This window comes from Humulus lupulus, chromosome X (assembly GCF_963169125.1).
Source record: "Humulus lupulus chromosome X, drHumLupu1.1, whole genome shotgun sequence".
Taxonomy (NCBI): domain Eukaryota; kingdom Viridiplantae; phylum Streptophyta; class Magnoliopsida; order Rosales; family Cannabaceae; genus Humulus; species Humulus lupulus.
The window spans coordinates 55,911,356-55,938,147 of NC_084802.1; the positions used below are offsets into that span (position 1 = coordinate 55,911,356).

Below are 26,792 nucleotides of genomic sequence, written 5' to 3' on the forward strand. Positions count from 1 at the left end.
ATCTCATTTTTAATTCTTTTTCTTTTAAATATTTTTTCTTGCTGAATATACTTTCAGATATATATTTTTTTTTGGTAGGAATAACAATTTTTTAGATTACAAAAGAAGGATAAACTTAACATCTGGAAAGAGGACTTAAAGTTCGTTAAACCAATCCAAAGTGACAAAGCTTGAATTGAATCAGATTCTACAAATTTTATGAAATTCATAAAGATTACAAAACTTGTTTGTGGGTGTTTTTCACTCACTCTACTCTTGTATTATCATTCTCATTAATACAAGTTATTTCTTAAATAGATAAATAAAGATTACAAAACTTGGATTGAACTTTTTTTTTTCTTTTTTTTTAATGCCAAGAGAACAACTTTCATGTTAGGGATTAAGTGGTTAATGTTTTATTACTGATTTTGCTCTTGATTTAGTTCCTATTTTAGTGGTTGATTTGGGAGATTTTATTTCCTTTTTTTCCTCCCTAAATATAGTAAGTAATCTGTTATAAACACTCCCAACCAATTATAGGTCATCTATAAGGCAAAGAAGGAACCCAAAGGAAACTGCAGATCTCACTAGCATTCAGGAGCTCATTGATGATATTGATGGCAATTCTCATTCTGGTAAGTTTCTGATTAAATTATTTCATGTCTATTGTTTCTTTGTCATGTTGATCTACCAGATGCTTCTTATTGACATATTTTTGTCAAAAATTCTTTTTAGGTCTGCTGGACATTGTAAGACATTGTACATATGTTGGAATGGCAGATGATGTCTTTGCATTGCTTCAGCATGACACTCATCTCTATCTTGCAAATGTAGTGAACTTGAGGTATTTATCTGCTCAAACTTATCTGGTTGGGTTTCAAGTATTCCATTTACAGTGGGATTTTGGTGTGCCTAGATATTCAATAGTGAATTATGTGGAAATTTCAAAATTAATTAGTTTAGAAATTAGGTTTATTTGACACTTCCAAATTTTATTAGGTTGGTGACTTAAACATTAAAAAACGGTTTTAGGACTAGTGTAATAAGTAGTAAAGTATAGTGATCACAACTGAAAATAACCCTTCATTATTGCCTTGCGTGTGTATGTATTTGCATGAGTGTGAGTTCCAGAAATATATTGTATTTGCGTTGTCATATGTGTGGGATTGCTATTATTATTATTATTATTATTATTATTGTTGTTGTTGTTTCTGCACGGGGCCTACATGTGCTATGCCTTATTTTCCAAAATTGATACCTAAACAGTAGATTCTTGACACTATTCTCATGTTTTTTTGTTCTTAGCTTTGTTATTTGTATAATTTCTTTCTAATGTCTACAGCAAAGAGCTAATGTACCAGCAAGTATTGCGTCGTTTTGCTCATTTCAATGCTATAGAACTAAGTAATCCAGCATCATTGAAGGAGTTAATTATGCTGGCACTGAAAGAGGAGGATTTAAATCCAGAATGCGAGGGTAATGATGACTTGAAAGAGAAGATTGCCGATGTATGTGTTCTCTTCATCTAGTTTGTTAGTGTTTGTAGAAAATCATTCTTGTATGTTTCCTGCTACAGCTCCGCTTTTAAATCTATTCCTCTCTATTTCATTTATTTACCATATTTATTTCAGTAATATTATCTAAACTAGCAAAATAGGTATTAGAATTATGACATTTAATGAAGCCAAAAGCTGGAAAATACACAACTCTTTTTGAACAACTTGGAGCTGGGCTTTCATTTCACACTATTAGGGATGCAAAATGTTGCCAAGAACAATGAAGAAATCAACCAGTAAGAAGATTCAAAGTTTAGAATTGTTAGTTGTATATTAATATGTATAGTTGTCAATTAGCTTAATTCTAGTTGCCTAATTGTGTATAGTTTCCTAGGTTTGTATATAAATATGCCTCATTTTTCAATAAAATTACGAGAAAGAATTCTCTTGTCATCCAATATGCCAATGGGAATTGTTTTCCAAAGGGAACCTCTACAACCATTTCATGAGAAGCGTTGTTTATTTTTCATCTCCAATTTGCGATTCCCAAATCCTCATTGGAATCTTAGTTTGCAAACTAAGTCCCAAGCAACCAAATGTTCAGATTGTGACAGATCACCTCCATCCCAAAGGAAACCCTACATCAATTTTTCTAAAAAATTAATGACAACTTTAGGAGCTCTAACAAGTGATATAATATATGAGTAATGAGGAAAGAACAAATTGAATAAATGTCAACCTCCCACCTTCAGACAAGTGCATGGCAAATTTGGCAAAAACTAATTCCCAAAACAGCAACTTCCTAGGGTTTCCACTTAAGGGCAGACCCAAGTACTTATTAGGTCATTGCCCAGCTTAACACCCAATGTTCAAGACATTTGATTCCACTTTAATCTCATCTAAATACAGTCAAGATCTGTGTTAGGCTTGATAAGCCTAGTATCCGGTTCACCTATACTAGGAGGGGGTCGGGTCAGAAGGGTCAAGGGTAACTGGGTCATTTTGTGTTAGTTGGTTAGAAGGGCAAATTGGGTACTGAGTAGCCTATTAGTGGGAAAAGGAAGCTAGTAATTAGTTATGCAAGAATTGAGATGATTCTAGGCATCATGGGGATATTTTCCTCTCTGTTTGTATGAGACTCATAGCATATTTTTCATTCAACAAAGCTTCAGATTATTCATTATTGGTTTACTGTTTTATTGCTTGCTATTCTATTTTCTGGTTTCTACTATTCTGTTTTCTGGGTTCTACAGAGATTGTAGATAGGTCCTATTAATTGGTATCAGCAGCCAGGACCGGCGTTCGGTGTATGCCGGTATCGACGAGAATGGAGACTCGTGTTGTGGGTGTTGAATCGGCCTTATCCAATGTCCAAAACCAGCTCAACGATCATGGATTGTTGCTTAAGGATCATGCGTTGGAGCTGGGCTCTCTGAAGGACGTGTTGGATCGTTTGGTTACTGCCCAAGGCAGGGTGGCAGATGAGCTTGCTTCTCTTCGCGAAGGGTCTCACGGTATTCCTGGTTCGGGGCGTCGTCTTTCCGGCGAGGGGTCTGTGGCGACTGGCGGGGGCGCTTCCTCCGGCCGTGTGGTGGATGGTGGGGATAGACGATCTGAATTTCGGGCTCAGAAGATCGAATTGCCAGTTTATACGGGAGATGACCCAGATGATTGGACTTATCGTGCGGAGCGCTACTTTAATTTACAGCGATTGTCCCCGGCCGAGCAACTGGAAGCGGCGGTCTTGTGCCTTGAAGGAGCGGCTCTGTCTTGGTTTCGCTGGGAAAATCAGCGGCGACCCATTCCTACGTGGGAGGAGTTGAAACTTCTACTCCTCCGGCGATTTCGTCCCACCCATGAGGGGTCCGTTTATGATCGGTTCTTTGTCCTCCAACAGGTCACTTCGGTTCAAGAATATCGTCGACGATTTGAAGCTCTTGCTGCTTCGGTAGAGACAATGGGGGAGGCTGCATTGCAGGCTGCTTTTTTGAAGGGCCTTAAAGTAGAGATCCAGGCCCCTTTGAGAATTTTGGAGCCCAATGGGCTGTTACACATGATGGAATTGGCTGAGCAAATTGAAGCCAATCAAGCTTTCACTAAAAGCTTTCGGACTGGGCCTAGTGGGCCCATTAGGGCACATCCACGACCACCTTTGACCAGCCTCTCCCTACCTGAACACAGTAAGGGCACTTTTGTCATCTCTCCATCATCTTCCTCCTCTTCTAGCCCGACTCTTACTAGCCCTAAACCAGCGGCGGCTCCGGCGACGTCCACGGCGTATCGCCGCCTGTCTGAAACCGAACTCCAGGAGAAGAAACGCAGGGGAGTTTGCTTTAAATGTGACGGGCGTTGGACTCGAGGGCACGAATGCTCGCAGGCGGAGGTTCAGGTGGTGATTATTCAAGATGAGGCCGTGGATGCACCGGCCACTGATCCGATTGGGGAGGTTCTGGGCATTGCAGCAGCTACGGAGGCGGCTGAGGCGCACATGGTGGAAGTTTCTCTCAATGCAGTGGTCGGGTTGACGTCCCCCAAAACTATGAAGATTTTGGGTTCTATCTTGGGCCACGAAGTGGTGGTTTTGGTGGATAGCGGGGCGACACACAATTTCATCACCACGGAATTAGCCCAGAAATTGGCATTGCCATTATCCACGACTGATGCTTATGGAGTGCAACTGGGCAGTGGTCAAGCAGTGAAGGGGGAAGGCATATGTCGCTCGGTGCCGTTACATTTGCAAGGACTGGAAATAATCGAAGATTTCCTACCGTTGCAACTAGGCAGTACTGATGTTATCTTGGGCGTCCAATGGCTGCAAACTTTAGGGGAAACCACTCACCATTGGAGGAACCATACGATGAAACTTCGAATCCAGGATCAGCCCGTGGTTTTACATGGAGACCCTCTGCTTCACAAGACTTGCATTTCGTTGAAACAAATGGTACGGCTGCTCCAACATGAGCGGCAAGGCGTTTGGGTCGAGTTGGGTTGCGCTTCGGTTATTCCGGGCTTGGCAGCATATTCGGATGAGATACAACAACTTTTACAGCGGTACAAACATGTTTTTGACACACCAACTTCGCTACCGCCGCCGAGACGACATGATCACGCCATTGTCCTTCAGCTCGGCACCACTCCAGTGAGTATTCGCCCCTATCGGTACCCACATTGCATCAAGGATGAAGTCGAGAAAATTGTTCAAGAGATGCTGAAATCAGGGGTGATCCAACCAAGTAACAGTCCCTACTCGAGCCCTATTCTTTTGGTTAGAAAAAAGGATGGCGGATGGAGGTTTTGTGTGGATTATAGGGCCCTTAATAGAGCCACGGTACCCGATAAATTCCCCATTCCAGTTATTGATGAGTTGATAGACGAGTTGCATGGGGCTCATGTATTTTCGAAGCTTGACTTGCGCTCGGGGTACCATCAAATTCGGGTGCGGCCGGAAGATATCCATAAAACGGCCTTTAGGACTCATGAAGGCCACTATGAGTTTGTAGTGATGCCATTTGGACTGACCAACGCCCCGCCTCCTTTCAATCTCAGATGAACGACATTTTCCAGCCCCATCTTCGAAAAAGAGTATTGGTCTTTTTCGACGACATCCTCGTCTATAGCCCGGATGAGGAAACTCATGTCAAAGATCTTGAAATCGTGTTGCAAACATTGTCTCATCACCAGTTTTTTGCTAATTTCAAGAAGTGCTGTTTTGGACAGCGGCAAGTTGAGTATTTGGGTCACATTATTTCCGGCAAGGGGGTGGCGGTGGACCCTTCTAAGATCCAATCTATGCTGGATTGGCCGCTGCCCAAAACAATTAAAGAGCTGCGGGGATTCCTTGGGCTCACAGGGTACTATAGGAAGTTTGTCAAGAACTATGCGGCCATTGCTAGACCTCTTACTGACCAACTCAAAAAAGACCAATATGGCTGGACCGAAGAAGCTTCTGCTGCATTTGAAGAACTGAAGAAAGCGCTGACCACAATACCTGTCTTAGCACTTCCAGATTTTACCAAGCCGTTTGTGGTTGAAACTGATGCTTCGGGGTTTGGCGTAGGAGCTGTTTTGATGCAGGAGGGACGGCCACTAGCGTATTTCAGTCAGGTATTGAAGCCCAAAGCGAGGCTGAAATCCATATATGAAAAAGAACTCATGGCTATTGTTCTAGCGGTACTCAAATGGCGACCTTACCTCCTAGGACGACGATTTATTGTGCGAACAGACCAGAAAAGTCTCAAATTTCTGTTAGAACAGCGGCTGGTTACTCCGGAACATCAGAAGTGGTTAGTCAAATTGTTGGGATTTGATTTTGATATTCAATATCGCTCAGGGGAAACAAATAGGGCGGCTGATGCTTTGTCTCGGGTCGGTCATGTGGAATGTTCTTTACTGACATCTACTACATGGATGGATTGGGAGCTAGTTGATCGTGAGGTGGCAGCGGACCCTTTTTTGTCTCGGGTTAAGGCAGATTTGGAGCAAGGAAAAGTCATTGCTGGGTTTTCAATATCCCAGCAACGGATACTGTACAAGGGCCGCTTAGTTTTGTCCAGCACTTCAGCTTTGTTACCCCATTTTTTGCGTGAGTATCACAGGTCGCCCATAGGGGGCCATTCGGGGGAGCTGCGAACTTACCAACGACTAAAAGGAGATGTTTATTGGGTAGGAATGAAGGCTAGGATCTTGGAGTTTGTGTGTTCTTGTGAGATTTGCCAGCGAAACAAATATTTAGCCATGTCACCAGGGGGTTTATTGCAGCCTTTATCGCTGCCAGCACAAGTTTGGGAGGAGTTGACTATGGATTTTATAGAAGGGCTGCCTAAGTCGGAAGGTGTAGACACTATATTCGTGGTGGTGGACAGGCTGAGTAAATACAGCCACTTTATAGGCCTTCGGCACCCCTTTAATGCTAAAATGGTGGCTGAAGCGTTTGTTACACATGTAGTCAAGTTGCATGGAATCCCGCTGTCTATTGTGTCTGATCGTGACAGAATTTTTCTCAGCCATTTTTGGTCAGAATTGTTTAACCTACAAGGGACGGAACTTCGCCATAGTACTTCTTATCACCCCCAAACGGATGGCCAATCCGAGGTTGTGAATAGGTGCCTAGAGACCTATCTTCGTTGTTTCGCTTCGAACCGTCCAAAAGCTTGGGCTAAATGGTTAGCGTGGGCTGAGTATTGGTACAACACCACTTTTCACTCCTCCTTGGGTTGCACTCCATTCAAGGTCTTATACGGGCGTGACCCCCCACCGTTGATTCGGTACGCAGCAGGTACCACTCATGTGATGGCTGTTGACCAGTTACTTGAAGAGCGCGATGCATTCTTGGATGACTTGAAAATGCACCTGCTGCGAGCACAACAGAAAATGAAAGAAAGAGCGGACGGGTCGCGGCGACTGGTGGAGTTCGCTGTGGGAGACAAGGTATTTGTGAAATTGCGGCCCTACCGACAGAAATCATTGGCTACCAGAAAGAATGAGAAGCTGGCAGCAAGATATTACGGCCCGTTCGCAGTTCTGAAACGCATTGGAAAAGTCGCTTACCGCCTCGACTTGCCTCCTTCGTCAGCCATCCATCCGGTTTTTCATGTTTCGCAACTCCGCGCTGCTGTCGGGACTGCTCATTCTTCCACCACGCTCCCATCCACTTTAACTTCAGACCTGGAACTTATTGTAGAACCTGCTGAAGTGCTGAATATCCGACAGAACCCAGCCTCTCCAGACCAATGTGTTGAAGTGCTTATCCGCTGGAAGGATCTGCTAGATTTCGAAGCTACGTGGGAGAAATTTGAAGCTATACGACGTCAGTTTCCGGCATTCAACCTTGAGGACAAGGTTCACAACTTGGGCGGGAGTAATGTTAGGCTTGATAAGCCTAGTATCCGGTTCACCTATACTAGGAGGGGGTCGGGTCAGAAGGGTCAAGGGTAACTGGGTCATTTTGTGTTAGTTGGTTAGAAGGGCAAATTGGGTACTGAGTAGCCTATTAGTGGGAAAAGGAAGCTAGTAATTAGTTATGCAAGAATTGAGATGATTCTAGGCATCATGGGGATATTTTCCTCTCTGTTTGTATGAGACTCATAGCATATTTTTCATTCAACAAAGCTTCAGATTATTCATTATTGGTTTACTGTTTTATTGCTTGCTATTCTATTTTCTGGTTTCTACTATTCTGTTTTCTGGGTTCTACAGAGATTGTAGATAGGTCCTATTAATCTGGCATTTATGCAGATTAATTTTCAACCCAGAGATAGCACAGAAGATCTGTAAAATCTCAATCAAAATTCTAACAGAATTATCATTTTCCACAAAGAACATTGTGCCATCTGCAAATTGAAGATGACTCACTGGAACCTTGTCTTTTTCCACTGAAAAATCTTTCAAGAGCGAAGAGTTTCTGGCTTTATCCACCATTTTTCCAAGAACATCCACCACAGCAGTAACAAAAAAAGAGATGAGCCTCTTTGTCATAGTCATCTAGTGCCATAAAATTTTCCTCCAGGCCTTCCATTGACAAATATGGATTATGATACTGTAGAGAGAGATCTTTTATCCACTTCCTCCATATTGGCCCTGTGGAAAATTAGCCTCTTATAATTTTATTGATAGAGAATAATGCCTTTAAATAGGCACTGTACAGGTATAAACAAATCTGTTATTGAATACCAAATATTCTAGAGTAATTATAGGTATTCTAGGATAAATCAATTAGTCTAAAACTAAATAATCTAATTATAATAACTCTCCAATTATACTAGATCCCAAGTAAATGCTCAATATAAAATATTTTCTACAGGCCCAAACCTCCTTTTTTCCATCATAGAATCCAGAAAATCCCACTCCACAAAATCGTAGGTGTTATCCCTAAAAAATCAACATGATGACGTGGCATTTTGAAGCGACGTGTGGCAAGATATTTATGCCAGATGGCGTCTTGATGGTTGAATATGTGCCGACCAGAGAAAATGTGAGGAGTCAGAAAGCAAGTTATTGGCCAGATGTTGGATTGGTTAACTCTGGTCGAAAACGTGTCGACCAGGAGGTTTCCTAGCAGCGTTTCAAGAGTTTTAGAAGGATATGCCGATCAGATACATCCTCGACCACTAAGCTCCGTAACTACCAGAGGAAGACTTCCCAAATATCCTGAAAAAATAGCCTATTCTATTGTATTTCGAATTTGGTTAATATTTTGTATTATTTTATTAATAAATCGTGGTTAAAACGTGTGGTGACTTGATCAAAGCCCACGATCCATCTCTTGTACATTCCATGAGCCTATAAATACAAGGCTCATGGCCCCATTTAAGAGAAATAGGGTAAAATATTTTCTGATGATTTTATTCTGTACACAAAATGTGTATATGATAAGCCTCCCATCTAGGTTGTGTACACTAGGAGACCTCGAAACACTTAGGCTTTTCTGGTGCTATTTATATTTTGTTTTATTCAGTTTATTATGTTTTATTTAGTATTATTCTGTTTTTATTAGTTAGTCTAGCTGTCTATTTAAAGCTGAGTTGTATTAATAGTAATTGATCTATTTTATCCTAGCTGGCATTAGGTTGTAAAGGGAACCAAAGCTTATAAATAAGGCAGGGGTTTCATTTAGAAGGAGCTTGGAAAAATAGAGAGAATTAGACTTAGGAGAGAGCAGTCCTCTCGAAAGGCTGTAAATAGGAGATACTAGCATCTCGAAGGCTAGATTGTACTACTTTTTCATCAATAATACAGAGGTTTTCTTTGAGGGATTTCATTCTTGGTGTTACTGTTTGATAGAAAAAATCTTATACTCTAAGATTGTTCTATCAATTTGGTGCGGTGAGCTGCGGACATGGGACCAAAGAAGACTACAGAGAAGGGTGATTCCAGTGCTGCTGGGTTCGAGGAAGAAATGAAGACTTGAGTTCTCAGAATTCAAGCGTTCAATGGGGGAAATGGCGCACGCATTGCAACAATCATAGAGGGAGTTCCAAGAACAATTGCAACAACAATTTAGAGCTCTCATGGACAACCAAGAACAATCAAGAAACCATCAAGATCCCAAGGAGGACGATGGAGCTACGACCAGCCAGAAAAAGGGGAAGAACAAGGACATCGTGATACAAAGCGCACCCCAAAAGAGTGAATTTCATAATGGATTCAGGCGTTGGTCAACTGGAACATCCCCCACGGCAGGTTTTAGAGGCACGCGACACTCAGATGGAGGATCCATGGGTCGCAGACAACAAGAAGCTCGATTTCGCCAAGAAAATCGACTCAAAAAATTGAAGATGCCAACTTTTGATGGAGAAAACCCAGATGGCAGGATCATGCAAGCAGAAAGGTTCTATACTTGCTATGATTACGAGAAGATGAGAGGATTGAGGCGACTTTCATCTCATTCTCAAGAGATGCACTCCTGTGGTACCAATATGAGAGCAACAAGCGAGATATACACAGTTGGGAAGAACTAAAAAGGCTACTACTTCGACATTTCAGAGATACCCAAGAAGGTTCTTTGTATGATCAGTTTTTGAAAGTGAAACAAGAGGGTTCTGTTTTAGATTACAAGAAAGAATTCATCACGTTGTTGGCACCATTAAAGAAGGTTGATCCAGCTGTACAACTAAGCACTTTCTTGAATGGGTTACTCCCTTCTTTACGGGCAAAATTGCGAATTTTGAGGCCAAGAAATGTGGACGAAGCCATGGACATAGTTCAGGATATAGAAGACAAGAACAGGGCTTGAAGGTAGCGTTATTCAGCAACAAACAGGGCATCAACTTCAGAGTCATCTTCCAAGGCAGAAAGAACGACAACACGCCCTCATTTGGCGCTTCCACCGCTAAAGTTAGACGACTTACTGAATTTGAAATTCAGTATAAATGTCAAAAGGGGCTGTATTTCTGCTGTGATGAAAAATGGTCACCAGGCCATCATTGCAAAAAGAAAGAGTTGCAGGTTATTATTGTGCCCGAGGTGATTGATGACACCATTTCAGACCAAGACTGATGACGACTGTGAGAACAAGGCAGAATTGGAGTCCACTGAAGTACAAGACAATGTGGAAGTATCCTTCCAACTTGTGGTTGGATTGACTAATAATTCCACCATGAAACTCAAAGGAGAATTAGGCTCTATAGCAGTGGTAATCCTCATTGACTCAAGGGCTACTCACAATTTTATTTCCAAGGTATTGGTAGCTAAAAGGAATATACCAGTTACCAAGACTAAGGAGTACGGGGTCACAATGGGAAATGGAGACTCAATGAAATGTGGCGGAGTTTGTAAAAATCTGAACATACATTTCCAAGGAGTGGACATTTGGGATGACTTCTTACCCATACAACTAGGAAGTGCAAACATAATCCTTGGGTTACAGTGGATGGCCACACTTGGGCTGACTAAAACCAATTGGAAATTACGAAGTACGGAATTTCAGCTAGGCAAAAGGATTGTCACAATCAAAGGAGACCCATTTCTAGACCGTTCCATGGTGTCCCTAAAGAGTGTGGTGAAGGCTCTACAAGCCGAAAAACAAGGAGTCATACTGGAACTGAATTTTGTTGGCAAGGATGAAGGCCTTTTAGCCGTAGAGGTACCTGATTTCCTAGCACCTATTATTAACAAATATGTTGCTATAGTTGATATGCCTACAGGCCTACCCCCATCAAGGATACAAGCATGCCATCAACCTCCAATCAGGTTCTGCCCCATTAGTGTGCAGCCCTACAGATACGCCCATGCACAAAAAGCTAAGATAGAGAAATTAATCTCAGAAATGCTGATAGCTGGAATAATACAGCCAAGTACCGACCCCTTCTCAAGTCCAGTCCTCTTGGTTAAAGAGAAAGATGGCTCATGGAGATTTTGTGCTGATTATCGCGCCCTAAATAGAGCCACAATACCAGATAAGTATCCAATCCCTGTGATTGATGAGTTACTTAATGAACTAAATGGTGCAGTAATATTTTCAAAATTGGATTTAAAACCAGGTTATCATCAAATCCGAGTAAGGCATGAAGATGTACACAAAACGGTGTCTCGAACACATGATGGCCACTACGAATTTTTAGTCATGCCATTCGGATTGACTTGCTCTTGCCACTTTCCAGTCACTAATGAATGACGTCTTCAAACTTTATTTGCGCCAATTCATGCTGGTATTTTTTGATGATATTCTCGTGTACAGCAAGACCAAAGAACTCCATCAGCAACACTTATCTCAAGTCCTTGACCTCCTACAAAACCACTAGCTCTATGCCAACAGAAAAAGTGCACTTTTGGACGGCCACAAGTGGAGTATCTCGGCCATATTATTTCTCAACAAGGAGCAGCAGCTGACTCGAAAAAAATTAAAGCCATGATGGAATGGCCGCTGCCCAAGACTATTAAGGCTCTTCGGGGTTTCTTAGGCCTTACTGTCTACTACAGAAAATTTGTAGCTAATTATGCTCGCATCGCACAGCCACTAACAGATTAGCTGAAGAAAGACCAGTTCTTATGGGGGACAGCCGCGGATTATGCTTTTCAACAACTCAAGGAGGCGATGACTAAAGTTCCAGCTCTAGCTCTACCGGATTTTTCCCAGCCATTTGTCATTGAAACAGATGCATCGGGACATGAATTGGGGGTTGTTTTGCTACAAAATCAGAAACCAATTGCTTATTACAGCCAGGTTTTAGGGGTCCAAGCTCGAAGAAAATCCATTTATGAAAAGGAATTAATGGCTATTGTCTATGCTGTAACTAAGTGGCAATCCTATTTGCTAGGGAGAAGGTTTATAGTCAGAACTCACCAACAAAGTCTTAGGTTTTTACTGGAACAGCAAGTAATTGGTTCAGAGTACCAAAAATGGGTGTCAAAGCTCATGGGAATGGACTTTCAGATTGAGTATAAACCAGGAGCCCACAACAAGGTGGCTGACGCCTTGTCAAGACAAGTAGATGTGGCCTCTCTTGACTCGGTGGTCACGACAGAATGAGATTTATGGTCAGAATTAGTACTTAAACAGTTGTTGGAGGACATCAAAATAGGCAGCAAGACTCACCATGACTTTTACATTTACCATGGCTTACTTCACTACAAAAATCGCTTGGTTATTCCAAAAAAATCCACTCTAATACCCAAGATACTGGCTAAATTCCACAGTACTCCTTTTAGTGGACATTCGGGAGAGCTAAAGACTTGTAAAAAAGTGGTTGCTGAACTCTTTTGGGAGGGACTCCGAGACATTGTACTCAAATTTGTCCATGGTTGCACCACATGTCAACAAAACAAGTTGCTCACCACATGTCTAGCGGGCCTGCTACAACCCTTAGCACATCTAGTACAAGTTTGGGATGAGGTCACCATGGACTTTATTGAAGGACTACCAAAGTTTGAAGGGTGGGATACTATCTTAGTTGTGGTGGATAGTGTAGGAAAATCTAAATTTACTATAGAGATATGATTGTATAATATGTTATTTTGACAGATTAGGAAAGTAGAAATAGTCATGATTTTTTGTCTTTACTCTTTGATTTATTTCTCTTTATAGGGACCCTTGTAAGTGTATATATACAATGTTCATTATAGAGAAATATATACCAGAAAATTACCTTTTCTCTAATCAATTTGGTATCAGAGCAGCAGCCGCATTCCTAACCCCAGCTCTCTGCCTTTCACAATTTCCTAACCCTAGTTCTCTTCCTTTTCATCATGTCTGACAAGTCCAGTGAATCCAACAACATTTGAGCCAATCCTACCACGATTCCGCAAGCCAAGCCAACCAAATCCATCACTTCTGATTCTCACTCTGTCCAACTCACCACCATTCGTTTGAATGGTGATAATTTCCTCTGATGGTCACATTCTGTCCAAATGTATATGAGAGGTCGTGGCAAAATGGGGTACCTGACCGATGAGAAAAAGAAGCCAGCAGAAGATGATCCAGCCTATGATACCTGGGATGCTGAGAATTCCATGGTTATGACGTGGCTCATGAATTCCATGGAGGAAGAGATCAGCTCCAACTATATGTGCTATCCTTCTGCAAAAGAACTTTGGGAGAATGTCATTCAGATGTACGCTGATTTGGAAAACTAGTCCCAGATATTTGAGTTGAATCTCAAACTCGGCGAGATATGTCAAGGAGAGGACACGATCACAAAATATTTCAATTCTTTGAAAAGGATCTGGCAAGATTTGGACCTGTTTGATACATATGAATGGAAGTCTGCGGGAGATGGAAGACATCACAAAAAGACTGTTGAGAAGACTCAAATCTACAAGTTCTTGGCTGGCCTTAATGTGGAGTTTGATGAAGTGAGGGTGAGAATTATTGGACGACAACCTTTGCCTCCAATTGGCAAGGTTTTCTCGGAGGTTAGAAGAGAGGAAAGCCGGAGAAGTGTCATGTTGGGAAAAAAAGGTCCTAGGAACTTTTGTTGAAGGTTCAACTTTGGCTATTATGGGAGGAGGCTATAGCAGAAACGCTACAAACCTGCCAAAAACTGATCAAAAACCTCAGGTTTGGTGTGACTTCTGTAACAAACCTCGACACACCCGTGAAACCTTATGGAAGATTCATGGGAAACCCGCTAATTGGAAGAGCAAAGTTGAGAGATTGGGCAGGTCCAGTCCCATGGCTAATGAAGCCGAGTCCAGCCACTCACCATTCACCAAGGAGCTGTTAGAACATCTTCATGCATTGCTGAAATCCACCCTGACTTCATTTGGTATTCCTAATGTTTCTATTGCACACATAGGTAATGAAATAAATGCTCTAAATTGCCTTTTAAAATCTTCCACTCTGTGGATAATAGATTCCGGAGCTTCTGATCATATGACAAATTCCTCTAAAAGTTTTAATTGCTATATACCTTGTTCAGGTAATAAAAAGGTTAGGATAGCTAATGGTAATTTCTCACTTATTGCAGGAAAAGGTTTAGTTAAAATTTCTGAGGTAATAGATCTTAAATTTCTGTGCTATGATGCTTTATATGCATATTCCTAAATATTTATGGGGAGATGCTATTCTTATTGCATCTTATTTAATTAATCGTATGCCCACTAAAGTCTTACAATATATTACTCCATTAGAAAGTTTGAAAAAAAGTTATCCAACATGTCGAATTAATTCTGTTATGCCTTTGAAAATAATTGGTTGCGCTTCTTATGTTCATCTTCCAAAGAGATCTAGGTCTAAGTTATATCCAAGAGCTAAAAAATGTATTTTTTTTTTGGGCTATCCCCCTAATAAAAAGGGCTATAAATGTTTTAACCCTGTTACTAAATGTGTTTACACTACTATGGATGTTTTTTTCTTAGAAAATACCCCATATTTTTCCAAAAATTTAATTCAGGGGGAGAATATAGGTGAACCAAATTTTTGGGAAATTCTTGAGCCTTTGCCAAAAACAATTATTGAATCTGAAAAAATTCAGTCTCAATCTACTAATGCTAAATCTGAACTTGGTCTGTCAGAACAAGAAATGCTATGATTGATTAAAAATCGTAACAACCTTGAGTCTGTGGTTTATTCTAGAAAAAATGTCTTTGAAAGAGGTAAAGATCATCAAATCATCCCTGCACAAGGTCAAAATCAGTCCCGGGATAATGGTTCTTCTAATACAAAAGGTAATTCTTCTTCTACTCCTATTTCTGATTTATCTCCAAATAATATTCCGCCTTCTCCTCAATCTTATTTGAACATACCTACTGATGATCCTACTCAAGAATCAGCCTCAAAAACATCTTCTAAACTGGATGATCTTCCCATTGCCCTTAGAAAAGGAACCCGTATATGCACTAGACATCCTAACGCCAAATACATCTCATACAGCCGCCTATCTGAAACCCATAGAGCATTTACTACTAAAATTTCTGAGCTTGTTGTGCCTTGAAACATACAGGAAGCATTGGGTGAACCGGGATAGAAAGCTGCAGTGTTTGAGGAAATGAGTGCTTTAAAAAAGAATGGGACTTGGGCGATTGTCACTTTACCAAAGGAGAAAAAAATTGTAGGTTGTAATTGGGTATTCACAATAAAAAGCAAAGCTGATGGAAGTGTGAAACGATACAAAGCTAGGCTCGTGGCAAAAGGGTTTACTCAAACCTATGGGATAGATTATCAAGAGGCATTTGCTCTAGTTGCTAAAATCAACTCTATTTGGGTGTAATTGTCACTAGCTGTTAATTCTAATTGACCTTTACACCAATTAAATGTGGAAAATGTTTTTCTCAATAGAGATCTAGAAGAGGAAGTGTATATGAGTCCTCCATCGAGCTTTGAAAAACACTTTGGTTTTGGGAATGTTTGCAAATTGAAAAAGTCTTTGTATGGACTCAAACAGTCTCCTAGGACAAGGTGAATTTTTTTGGGGGTATTGATAAGCCTCCCATCCAGACTGTGTACACTAGGAGACCCCGAGACACTGAGGTTTTTCTGGTGCTATTTATATTTTGTTTTATTCAGTTTATTATGTTTTATTTAGTATTATTCTGTTTTTATTAGTTAGTCTAGCTGTCTATTTAAAGCTGAGTTGTATTAATTGTAATTGATCTATTTTATCCTAGCTGGCATTAGGTTGTTAAGGAAACCAAAGCTTATAAATAAGGCAGGGGTTTCATTTAGAAGGAGCTTGGAAAAAATAGAGAGAATTAGACTTAGGAGAGAGCAGTCCTCTCGAAAGGCTGTAAATAGGAGATACTAGCATCTCGAAGGCTAGATTGTACTACTTTTTCATCAATAATACAGAGGTTTTCTTTGAGGGATTTCATTCTTGGTGTTACTGTTTGATAGAAAAAATCCTATACTAAGATTGTTCTATCAGTATATAAAGCTTTACAGGGATCCCTATATAGGGAAATAAATCAAAGAATGAATATAGAAAAATCAATCCTAATTACTTCATTCCTAAAATAGATATATGGCAGCCATACAAGAATTATTCCTAAAATCAATCTAGATGGTTGTATGAGATGTGTTTGGCAATAGGATATCTAGTACAAGCACGGGTTCCTTTCCTAAGAGCAATGGGAAGATCATCTAGTTTAGATATTCCTGGAGCTAAATTTAGAGTGGTTTCAGTAGTAGATTTAGGCTGAACAGAATTCAGATTCAAATCTGATTGTGAAGTAGGCAGAGTAATATTTGAAGATAAATTAGGAGTAGAAATAGAAGTATTACCTGGAGTAATTGAAGGACCATCGTTCAGGGCTTCTGTTTGACCTTGTTCAGGGATGATTAGAGGATCTCTATTTCTTTCAGAGATATTTTTTCTGGAATAAACTGCGTGCTCAAGATTGTTACGATTTTTAATTAATCATAGCAATTTTTTTCTGACAAACCAAGGTCAGATTCGGAATCAGCAAGCTGGTGCTGAGTTTTTCTTATTGAAACATCAAGAATAGTGTTTGGTAAAGGCTCAATAATTTCCCAAAAATTTGGTTTCACTACATTCTCCCCCTGGATTAAATATTGGGAAAAATATGGGGTATTTTCCTAGAAAGAAACATCCATAGTGTAAACACGTTTAGTAACGGGATTAAAATATTTATAGCCTTTTTTATTAGGAGGATAGCCTAAAAAAACACATTTCTTAGCTCTAGGATCTAACTTGGACCTAGATCTTTTTGGAAGGTGAACATAAGCAGTACAACCAAATATTTTTAAAGGCAAATCAGCATTAGGTATAGATTCTGGAAAAAACTTTTTAAAATATTCCAAAGGAGTAATATAGTGTAAAACCTTAGTAGGCATCTTATTAATCAAATAAGACGCAGTAAGAATGGCATCCCCCTATAAATATTTTGGAATATGCATATAGAACTGTAGAAATATCTTTGTAAATACATTTTGTACAGCTAATTTTAGGTTGTAATTTATGGCATCCCCCAATCTTTTCTGCCCTCTTTCAGTGAAAAAAAAAAATTAGGGTTTTGCACTTTTTAGCTCAACCTTAGAAAATTATTTTAGGGCAATCTTCTACTCTCACCTCCTTCACAGGAAGCTTCCTGCACCTCCGGTCGGCCAAACCCTGAAGTTCGGCACCCAGCAGAGCCGCGCCTGAGCGTCACGCGCCGCCTCCATCTCCGGCCCCATCTCCCACTCGTCTGGCGCGCGTAGGCGCGTGCAGCACCCAGATGGCGAGCTTTTTCCGGCAACGTCTTCCTCGGCACTCCTTGCTGCATTTCCCTGTTCTTATCAATGGCTGTTACAGCCAACTCCTCATCTGAAAGCCAATCTCAAACATATCACCTTCTCTAATCAATGGCTTCTCCTCAACCCACTCCTCAATCAGCTGCTCTTGTCACCAATTCCTCTCATAAAGTCCTCTATTTTCAAGACTTGGAAGTTAGCCACTTCTCAAAGGACAAAATCAATGCAACTCCAACACCTCTTGGGCAATGTATGCAGCAGCCAAATCCATCTTCAACTGAGGCAAATGTCAGCATAATGTGTCATCAAGGTTCTACGTCTCACACATTTACTGCAACCTCCAACAAAGGTACTTGGATTGTTGATTCAGGGGCTTCCGACCACATGACGGGTGATTTACAAGTCTTTAGCACCTTCAAACCATGTGCTGAATCCCACACCGTCAGAATTGCCGATGGTTCTCTCTCAAAAGTGATAGGGACTGGCTCTGTAACTTTATCAGATGAACTTCGCCTTTCATCTGTTCTATTTGTCCCTAAACTAAATTGCAATCTTCTTTCAATAAGCAAACTTACTCGAGATTTGAATTGTGTAACTAAATTCTATCCAAATCTTTGTGAATTTTAGGTTGAGGGCTCGGAGAAGGTGATTGGCAGTGCTGAAATGCATGATGGTCTCTATATTCTCAAGGATTCTCCTAAAAGTAAACAAGTTCACAAATCTAGTTGTGGTAATCATTCCAATTTAGATTCTGTTTCCAATTCTGTGTCTGTTTCGAATGAAAATCGTGTTATGTTGTGGCATTTTCGACTAGGACATCCAAATTTTAGTTATCTTGAAAAACTATTTCCTCAGTTATTTGTCCACAAAAGACCAAAATTCTTTCATTGTGAAGTATGTCAACTTGCTAAGCATACTCGAAACTCTTATCCCAGTCTTCCTTACAAACCTTCACAACCTTTTTCGATGATACATAGTGATATTTGGGGACCTTCACGAGTAACTAATATTAATATATCTAGATGGTTTGTATCCTTTATTGATGATCATACTAGGACAACATGGACATTCCTTATGAAAGAAAAATCTGATACTGCTTCTATTTTTAAAAATTTTCATTCCATGATTCAAAATCAATTTTGCCGAAAAATCCAAATCCTGAAAACTGATAATGGAAAGGAATATTTTAACTCCATTCTTGGTCCATACTTGTTAGATCAAGGTATTGTTCACATTAGTTCATGTGTTGATACTCCGCAACAAAATGGAGTGGCTAAGCGAAAAAACAGACATCTTCTTGAAGTTTCTAGATCCATCATGTTTTCAAATCATGTTCCTAAACAGTTTTGGGGGGAAGCCTTACTCAGCCACCTATCTCATCAATCGTATGCCTAGCCGTGTACTACAATTCAAAGCTCCCAGAAATCTGTTACTTGCCACATTCCCTCATATCTCAGCTTTCTCCTCCGATCTTCCATTTAATGTCTTTGGATGTACGGCTTTTGTCCATATTTATGATCACAAACGAACCAAACTTGATCCAAAGTCTCACAAGTGTCTCTTTATCGGGTACTCTAACACTCAAAAAGGGTATAAATGTTACTCCTTAATTACAAAAAGGATCTATAACACTATGGATGTCACCTTTTTTGAACATCAATCTTTCTTTCCCAAATCTGGTATTCAGGGGGAGCATTCTCAGGAATATCAGCTTTGGGAAACTCTTCAGGATCATCAAGCTGCATTTCCTCAACCCAATGTTGTGACAGAGTCTTTGCCCTCTTTGCCTATCCAACCAGATCAATCAACTGGTCCTTCCTTACCCACTTTTCCTATCCAACCAGATATCAGTCCAGAAAACACATCCAACCCGTCCTTCTCTATAGTCAATCCACTCTCACCTTTCTCCTCAGAAAACCCAAACACTCCTTCAACTTTACCACCACCTCAAACTCAAGCACAATTTGATACAGGTAACAAAGAACTTCGTGTTTATAGTAGGAGAAAAGTTGGAAATATAGAGGTCAACATGCAAGACAAGAACTGCTCAAACACTCATCAAAGCCCGCTCAACCTCGAAAATCATGAAGGTAAGGATTTTGTGGTTCATGAGTTAGTTTCTCCTACTATTGATGATCTCGACCTACTTATTGCTCATCGAAAGGGTATTAGAACTTGTACCAATCACCCCATTGAAAAGTATGTTGCTTATGGGAAACTAACACCTATGTACCGAGCTTTTGTCTCTTCTCTTGATCTTATTCAAATTCCCACAGACATTTATGAAGCCTTGAAAGATCCAAAATAGAAGACTGCAGTCGATGAAGAAATGAATGCTCTTGAGAAAAATGGTACTTGGGTTCTCACTGAGTTACCTCAAGGAAAACAGACAGTTGGTTGCAAGTGGATTTTCACCGTCAAATATAATTCTGATGGGAGTATCAACAGATTCAAGGCTCGATTAGTTGCCAAGGGATTCACTCAATCATATGGTGTTGACTATCAGGAGACCTTTGCTCCTGTCGCCAAACTTAATACAGTAAGAGTTTGTAAATTGTGAGTGGCCTTTATATCAGTTGGATGTGAAGAATGCTTTTTTGAATGGGGATCTCGAAGAAGAAGTCTATGGAAATTCCACCAGGTATGAAGAAACACTCCAGTGGTCGAGTAGTGTGCAAACTTCTCAAATCTCTTTATGGCTTAAAATAGTCACCTCGAGCATGGTTTGACAAATTTGCAAAGTTAGTTGTCAAACATGGATATACTCAAAGTCAGGCTGATCATACTCTATTTTTCAAGTTCTCTTCAACTGGGAAGCTAGCAATTCTCATTGTCTATGTGGATGACATAATCTTAACTGGAGATGACTTGGGAGAAATTTCAGATCTCAAAAGACTTCTTGCCTCCAAATTTGAAATCAAAGATCTAGGAACCCTCAAATACTTTCTTGGTATGGAAGTAGCCCGATCGAAAGAAGGAATTGTTATATCTCAGCGAAAGTATATCCTAGATCTTCTAAAGGAAACTGGAATGATTGGGAGCAAGCCGGTTGACACACCCATGGATCCAAACTTAAAAGTTAATCAAAGAGAGGATTCAACTCCAGTAGAGAGGGGGAGCTATCAAAGATTAGTAGGAAAGCTAATCTATCTCTCATACCAGACCTGATATTGCCTTCCCTGTCAGCATTGTTAGTCAACATATGCACAGTCCTTGTGAGGAGCACTTGGAAGCAGTGTATCGTATTCTAAGATATTTGAAAATGACACCAGGTCTTGGTTTGCACTTCAAAAAACACAACAACCGAGACTTGGAAGTTTACACAGACTCTAGTTGGGTTGGAGAGCTGACTGACAGACGATCAACTAGTGGTTATTGCACCTATGTATGGGGTAATTTAGTTACTTGGTGTAGTAAAAAGCAGTCTGTGGTCTCAAGGAGTAGTGCATAGTCAGAATATCGTGCTTTAGCCTTGGGTATTTGTGAAGGGATGTGGATCAAAAGACTCATGAATGAATTGAGGTTTGACTCTCCTAAGTCTTTTAAAATGTACAGTGATAGTCAAGCAGCAATTAGTATTGCTAAAAATCCGGTTCACCATGATAGAACTAAACATGTTGAAATAGACAGACACTTCATTTCTGAGAAGGTGAATTCAAAGATCATTGAGCTCAACTACATTCCTACAAAGAAACAAATTGCTGACATTCTTACAAAAGCACTACCAAGAACAAGTTTTGAAGAATTTAATTCCAAGCTGGGTTTGTATAACATATACATCTCAGCTTGAGGGGAAGTGTAGAAATATCTTTGTAAATACATTTTGTAAAGCCAATTTTAGGTTGTAATTTACAGCTAAGTTAGGTTGTAATTGACAGCTATGTTTAGGTTGTATTTTTTGTCTAGCTCTTTGTATTCAGCCTATATATAGGCCATACTATTCAACAATAAAATCAGATTTGAAGTATTATTCACACAAATCTACAAGAACATCATTGCACTAGCAACTTCAAGCAAGTGTTTATTTTTTCGCTTAGCTACCCCATTTTGTTCGGGAGTATTTCGACATGGAGATTGATGCACAATTCCTTTTTCCTTTAAAAAATTTCCCAAGGTGTTAATAAAAATACTCTGTTCCATTATCAGTTTTTAAAACACTTATTTTTGTTTGAAATTGGTCCTCTATCATATTGTAAAATACTTCAAAAATTTGTTCAACCTCAGATTTTTCCCTCATTAAATATATCCAGCAAACACGAGTATGGTCGTCTATAAAAGTAACAAACCATTTTTTTCCAGAATTAGTGGTAATCTTTGAAGGTCCCCAAACATCACTATGAAAAAGGTAAAAAGGTTTTGAAGACTGATAAGATTTTTTAATATAAGATGTTCTTTGGCTCTTGGCCAATAAACAACTCTCATATTGAAAAGATAAATGATTCAATCTCTTAAATAATATGGGAAATTAATGTTTTAAATAAGAAAAACTAGGATGGCCCAAAACTAGGATGGCCCAGTCTGTAATACCAAACCATTATTTGATCATGAATAGAAATAGAATTGATGCTACCAAACCCTTGAGCAATTTTATTACTTGAAAATTTATCTTCAAAATAATAGAGGCCATTGATCATCTTAGCATTGCCAATCATCTTCCTCTAACTTTTATCCTGAATAAGACAATGAGATTCATTGAAAACCACACAACAATTAGAATCTCTAGACAACTTGCTGACAGAGAAGAGATTACAGGTAAGTTTAGGAACATGGAGAACAGATTTAAGATATGTTCCCTCAGAAAGTTTAGTTAAACCTTTTCTTGTAATAGATGAGAAATTACCATCAGCTATTCTAACATTTTTATCTCTTGAACATGGTATATAAGAGTAAAAAAAATTAGAAGAATTGGTCAAATGGTCCAGAATCTATTATCCACAGAGCAGATGATATCAGAAAACAATTTAGAGCATTTATTTCATTACTTGTATGTGCAATAGAGATATTAGGAATACCAAATGAGTTCGAATTGGTTTTCAGTAGTGCATGAAGATGATCTATCTGCTCCTTAGTGAAAGGGCTGGTTTCAACCTCTTTGGTAGGAGTAGGCTTGCCTGATCTCTCTACTTTGCTCTCCCAATTTGGAGGTTTCCCATGGAGTATCCAGTAGGTTTCTCTGGTATGACGTGGTTTGTTACAAATGTCATTCCAAACTCGGGGTTTCTCATCAGATTTCTGTGGATACGTGTTTCTGCTATAGCCTCCTCCCGTAGTAGCCAAAGCTGAACCCTCAACAGCAGCTCCTTGGATCTTTTTTCCCAGCGTAACACTCCTCCGACTCTCTTCTCTTCTTACTTCTGCAAACACCTCACCAATAGGAGGCAAAGGTTGCCTTCCAATAATTCTCCCCCTTACCTCATCAAACTCCACATTCAGTCCAGCCAGAAACTTGTAGATTTGAGTGTTCTCAATTGTTTTTTTATGGTGTTTCCCATCTTCAGCAGATTTCCATTCATAGGTGTCAAAGAGGTCCAGGTCTTGCTAGATTCGTTTCAACGAGTTGAAATACTTGGTGACTGTGTCCTCGCCTTGTCTTATCTCACCAAGTTTGAGATTCAACTCAAGTATCTGGGATTGATTTTCCAAATCAGAGTACATCTGAGTTACATTTGCCCAAAGTTCCTTTGCTGTAGGATAGCACATATAGTTGGAGCTGATCTCTTCTGCCATGGAATTCACAAGTCATGCCATGACTGTGGAGTTCTCGGCATCCTAGGTTTCATAGGCTGGATCTCCTTCTGCTGGTTCCTTCTTCTCTCTAGTCAAGTACCCCATTTCTCCACGACCCTTCATGTACATTCGGACAGATTGAGACCATCTAAGAAAATTATCACCATTCAAATAAATGGTAGTGATTTGGACAGAATGAGAATCAGAAGTAATGGACTTGACTAAACTAGTTTGTGGAATCAGCTGGAATAGTGGTGGATTCATTGGTTTCAGACATGATGGAAGGGAAGGAGAAAAAAAATATGAAAAAAACAGAGAGATTAGGGTAGAGGAAAGCGCTAGCTCTGGTACCAAAAGAAATAGGGTGAAATATTTTATGATGATTTTATTCTGTACAAAACGTGAATATAAAGCTTTACAGAGATCCCTATATAGGGAAATGAATCAAAGAATGAATACAGAAACATCAATCTTAATAACTTCATTCCTAAAATAGATATATGGCAACTATACAAGATTTATCCCTAAAATAAATAAAAGATTTTCTACATTGGGGACCTTCACTTTTCACTTGACTTTTCCTGGAGAAAACTCTCAAATTATTCTCTAGCTTGCACTTGAGAAACTCAGTTGGCTAAGGTTCATCTAATCTTAAGTGCTGGTTGGCATATATACAAACACTAAGTGGATTAGGCTATTACCAACTCTTAGGGTTGAACCACTATAAAAATCCTTGTGTCGTTTATATTTCTTATTCAATTTTTCTTTATTTTCTGTCGTTTTTTCGTCTACTCGTCGTTGGCCAAAATGGTGGTCACGATCTTCGGAAGTCCTTCTACTCGAAGATTTTGATGAGGAGGAATCACTACTTGGAGGATTATCACTCGACTCAGGGTGCGAAGACTCGGAGTCTGTTTGGTTGTCACCGCCTTTGTAGTCGTAGCAATTCATCTACAAGAAATATGGGGAGGTGAGTAAACTAAACAGAGAAGGTGTGTGCAACATAAGCAAAAAAAAAAAAAAGCTCGGTGGAAAACTTATGGTTTTACCTGAACAGTGTGCATTTATTTTGAAAGAAAAGCCAATAGCTGCTCGGTGGGAAAACGGTTAGTTTTACCCGAGCAGTGTGTTAAATGGATCAAAAAGGTGGGAGAATACCAAGAGTTGTTTTTTGAGATTTGGAACACAAAGGTACTAGAATTAATGGGAAGTTACCACGTGGATCTTTGAATGAGTGAAGACTATTGCTTGGAGACTCATCGCTCGAGAGGGTTACTGGTCTATTCGAATATTTATTGCTAAGAAAAATTTCATCACATGTTGGACACATGATAAACTTGGGCAAATCTTCTCCCTACAAAATCAACATGATGATGTGACATTTTGAAACAACACGTGGCGAGACATTTATACCAGGTGGCATCTTGATGGTCGAATATATGCCGACCAGAGAGAATGCGAGGAGTCAGAATTCAAGTTATTGGCCAAATGCTGGATTGATTGCCTCTCATTGGAAAGGTGCTAACTAGGAAGTTTAGAAGGGTGCTGACCAGGAGGTTTAGTAGACTTTTGCAAGGGATCAACAAACCAGAAGGTTTTCTAGCAACGTTTCAAGAGTTTTAGAAATATATGTCGATCATATACATCCCCGACCAGAAGGCTCCGTAACTACTGGAGTAAGACTTCTCAAATATCCCGAAAAAATAGCCTATTCTATTGTATTTCAAATTTGGTTAATATTTTGTATTATTTTATTAATTTACCGTGATTGAAACGTGTGGTGACTTGGACAAGGCCCACGACCCATCTTTTACATTCCATGAGCCTATAAATACAAGGCTTATGTCCTCATTTTAGGGACTCTCTTTGGACTCTTTTTGGGGACAGAGACTTTTACTTTTTTCTGGAGAAAACGTTGTCAAATTATTTTCTGACATACACTTGAGAAACTCAGTTGGTTAAGGTTTATCTGATCTTAAGTGTGGGTTAGCATATGTACAAACACTAAGTGGATTAGGCTATTACTAACTCTTGGAGCTGAACCACTATAAAAATCTATGTGCTGTTTATATTTTATTCTGTTCTCCCTTATTTTACGTTGGTTTTTTACGTCTACTCGTCATTGGCTAAAACAGTGGTCAACAATAGGTTTTTTCAAAGTCAATTTTGAACATTAGTCGACTTTCCCCCTTACTCTTATACTCTTATGCAACATCATTAGCCACTAGAACTGTATCTAAAATCTGCCTCCCTTCCACAAAAGCTCCTTGAGTTGCTGAAATTGTGTTTGAACCTTGAAATTCTGCTTCAGTACTACTCCTTGCTACTAATGTTTGCTTTTTACTCCTCTGTGTGACTAAAGTTCCCCAAACATAGCATAGGTACAATAGCCAGTTGTAGATTTTCTAATAGTGATGTTTCTAGCCCAATCAACTTCAGTGAAGATCTCAATGTCTTTGTTGGTATTCTTTTTGAAAAACAACCCTTTTCCTTTCGACTTTTTTAGATACCTCAAAATTCTATTTGCTGCCTCTTTTGTGAACTTCTTTCTGATCATTCATAAATGGACTTACAAAGGTAATAACAAACCCAATGTTGGGGCTAGTGTGGGAGAGATAAATGAGTTTCCCCACTAGGTGTTGCTACTCAACTTCATCAATGGGATAGCTATCTTCCTCTAAGCATGCTTTGTAACCTGGTTCCATAGGTGTATCAGTTGGCTTGCACCCTAACATACCTGTTTCCTTGAGTAGGTCCAAGACATACTTTCGTTGAGAAATTACAACACCTGCTTTTGATCTTGCTACCTCCTGCCTAGAAAATATATGAGATATCCTAGGTCTTTAATTTCAAATTCTTTAGTGAGTCCCTTCTTTAGATTCTCAATACTGATTACATTCCAGAATTGAACTTTTCTAGTGTATAGCACGTTCCCTTAGATTGAGCAAAATTCTAGCTATTGTAAAGGGAAGAAATAATTTTCCAATGATTTCTAAAAGTAGTTCTACCAATCTTTCCAGGGTCCCAATTGAGAATTGATACCATGCTTTTGTTAACTCTGTGCCATAATGAATCTTCCTTCTAAGGAAACCTCCATAGCCATTAATGCTTCATTTCTCAATGCCAAAATTTCAATTTCTAAACCTTTTTCCACCACACTAACAACATTCATTGGATTGTGAGTTATTTTTGTTTTTTATATATATATATATATTTAGGGTTAAGCTCTTAATAACACGTCATATTTTCTAGATGAGTACAGGGCTATTGAAGCAGAAAACTGAAATGCTAGAAGAGTATTTTTGCATTCATATAGACATAGATGGGAATTTGACGAAGCTTCCAGTTGTACTTGACCAGTACACACCTGACATGGATCGTGTTCCTGACTTTGTCCTTTGTTTGGGAAATGATGTAGGTTCTATTATGTTTTCCTTAGATTCAGGTTTTCCCTAGCACGATTT

The 26,792-nt window shown here is 39.6% G+C and overlaps 1 protein-coding gene across 2 annotated transcripts in view; it reads left to right on the top strand.

Moving 5' to 3' along the window:
• The window catches only part of LOC133805414 (DNA mismatch repair protein MLH1), a 67,607-nt gene that overhangs the window by 37,962 nt on the left and 2,853 nt on the right, over positions 1-26,792 (top strand). Inside the window, exons 10-13 of one of the 2 annotated variants that reach the window (XM_062243593.1) lie at positions 520-614; positions 715-823; positions 1,322-1,487; positions 26,581-26,742. In XM_062243593.1, coding sequence (XP_062099577.1) covers positions 520-614; positions 715-823; positions 1,322-1,487; positions 26,581-26,742 — 532 coding nt within the window. The remainder of the gene's footprint in view (positions 1-519; positions 615-714; positions 824-1,321; positions 1,488-26,580; positions 26,743-26,792) is intronic. The other variant, XM_062243594.1, reaches the window with a different exon arrangement.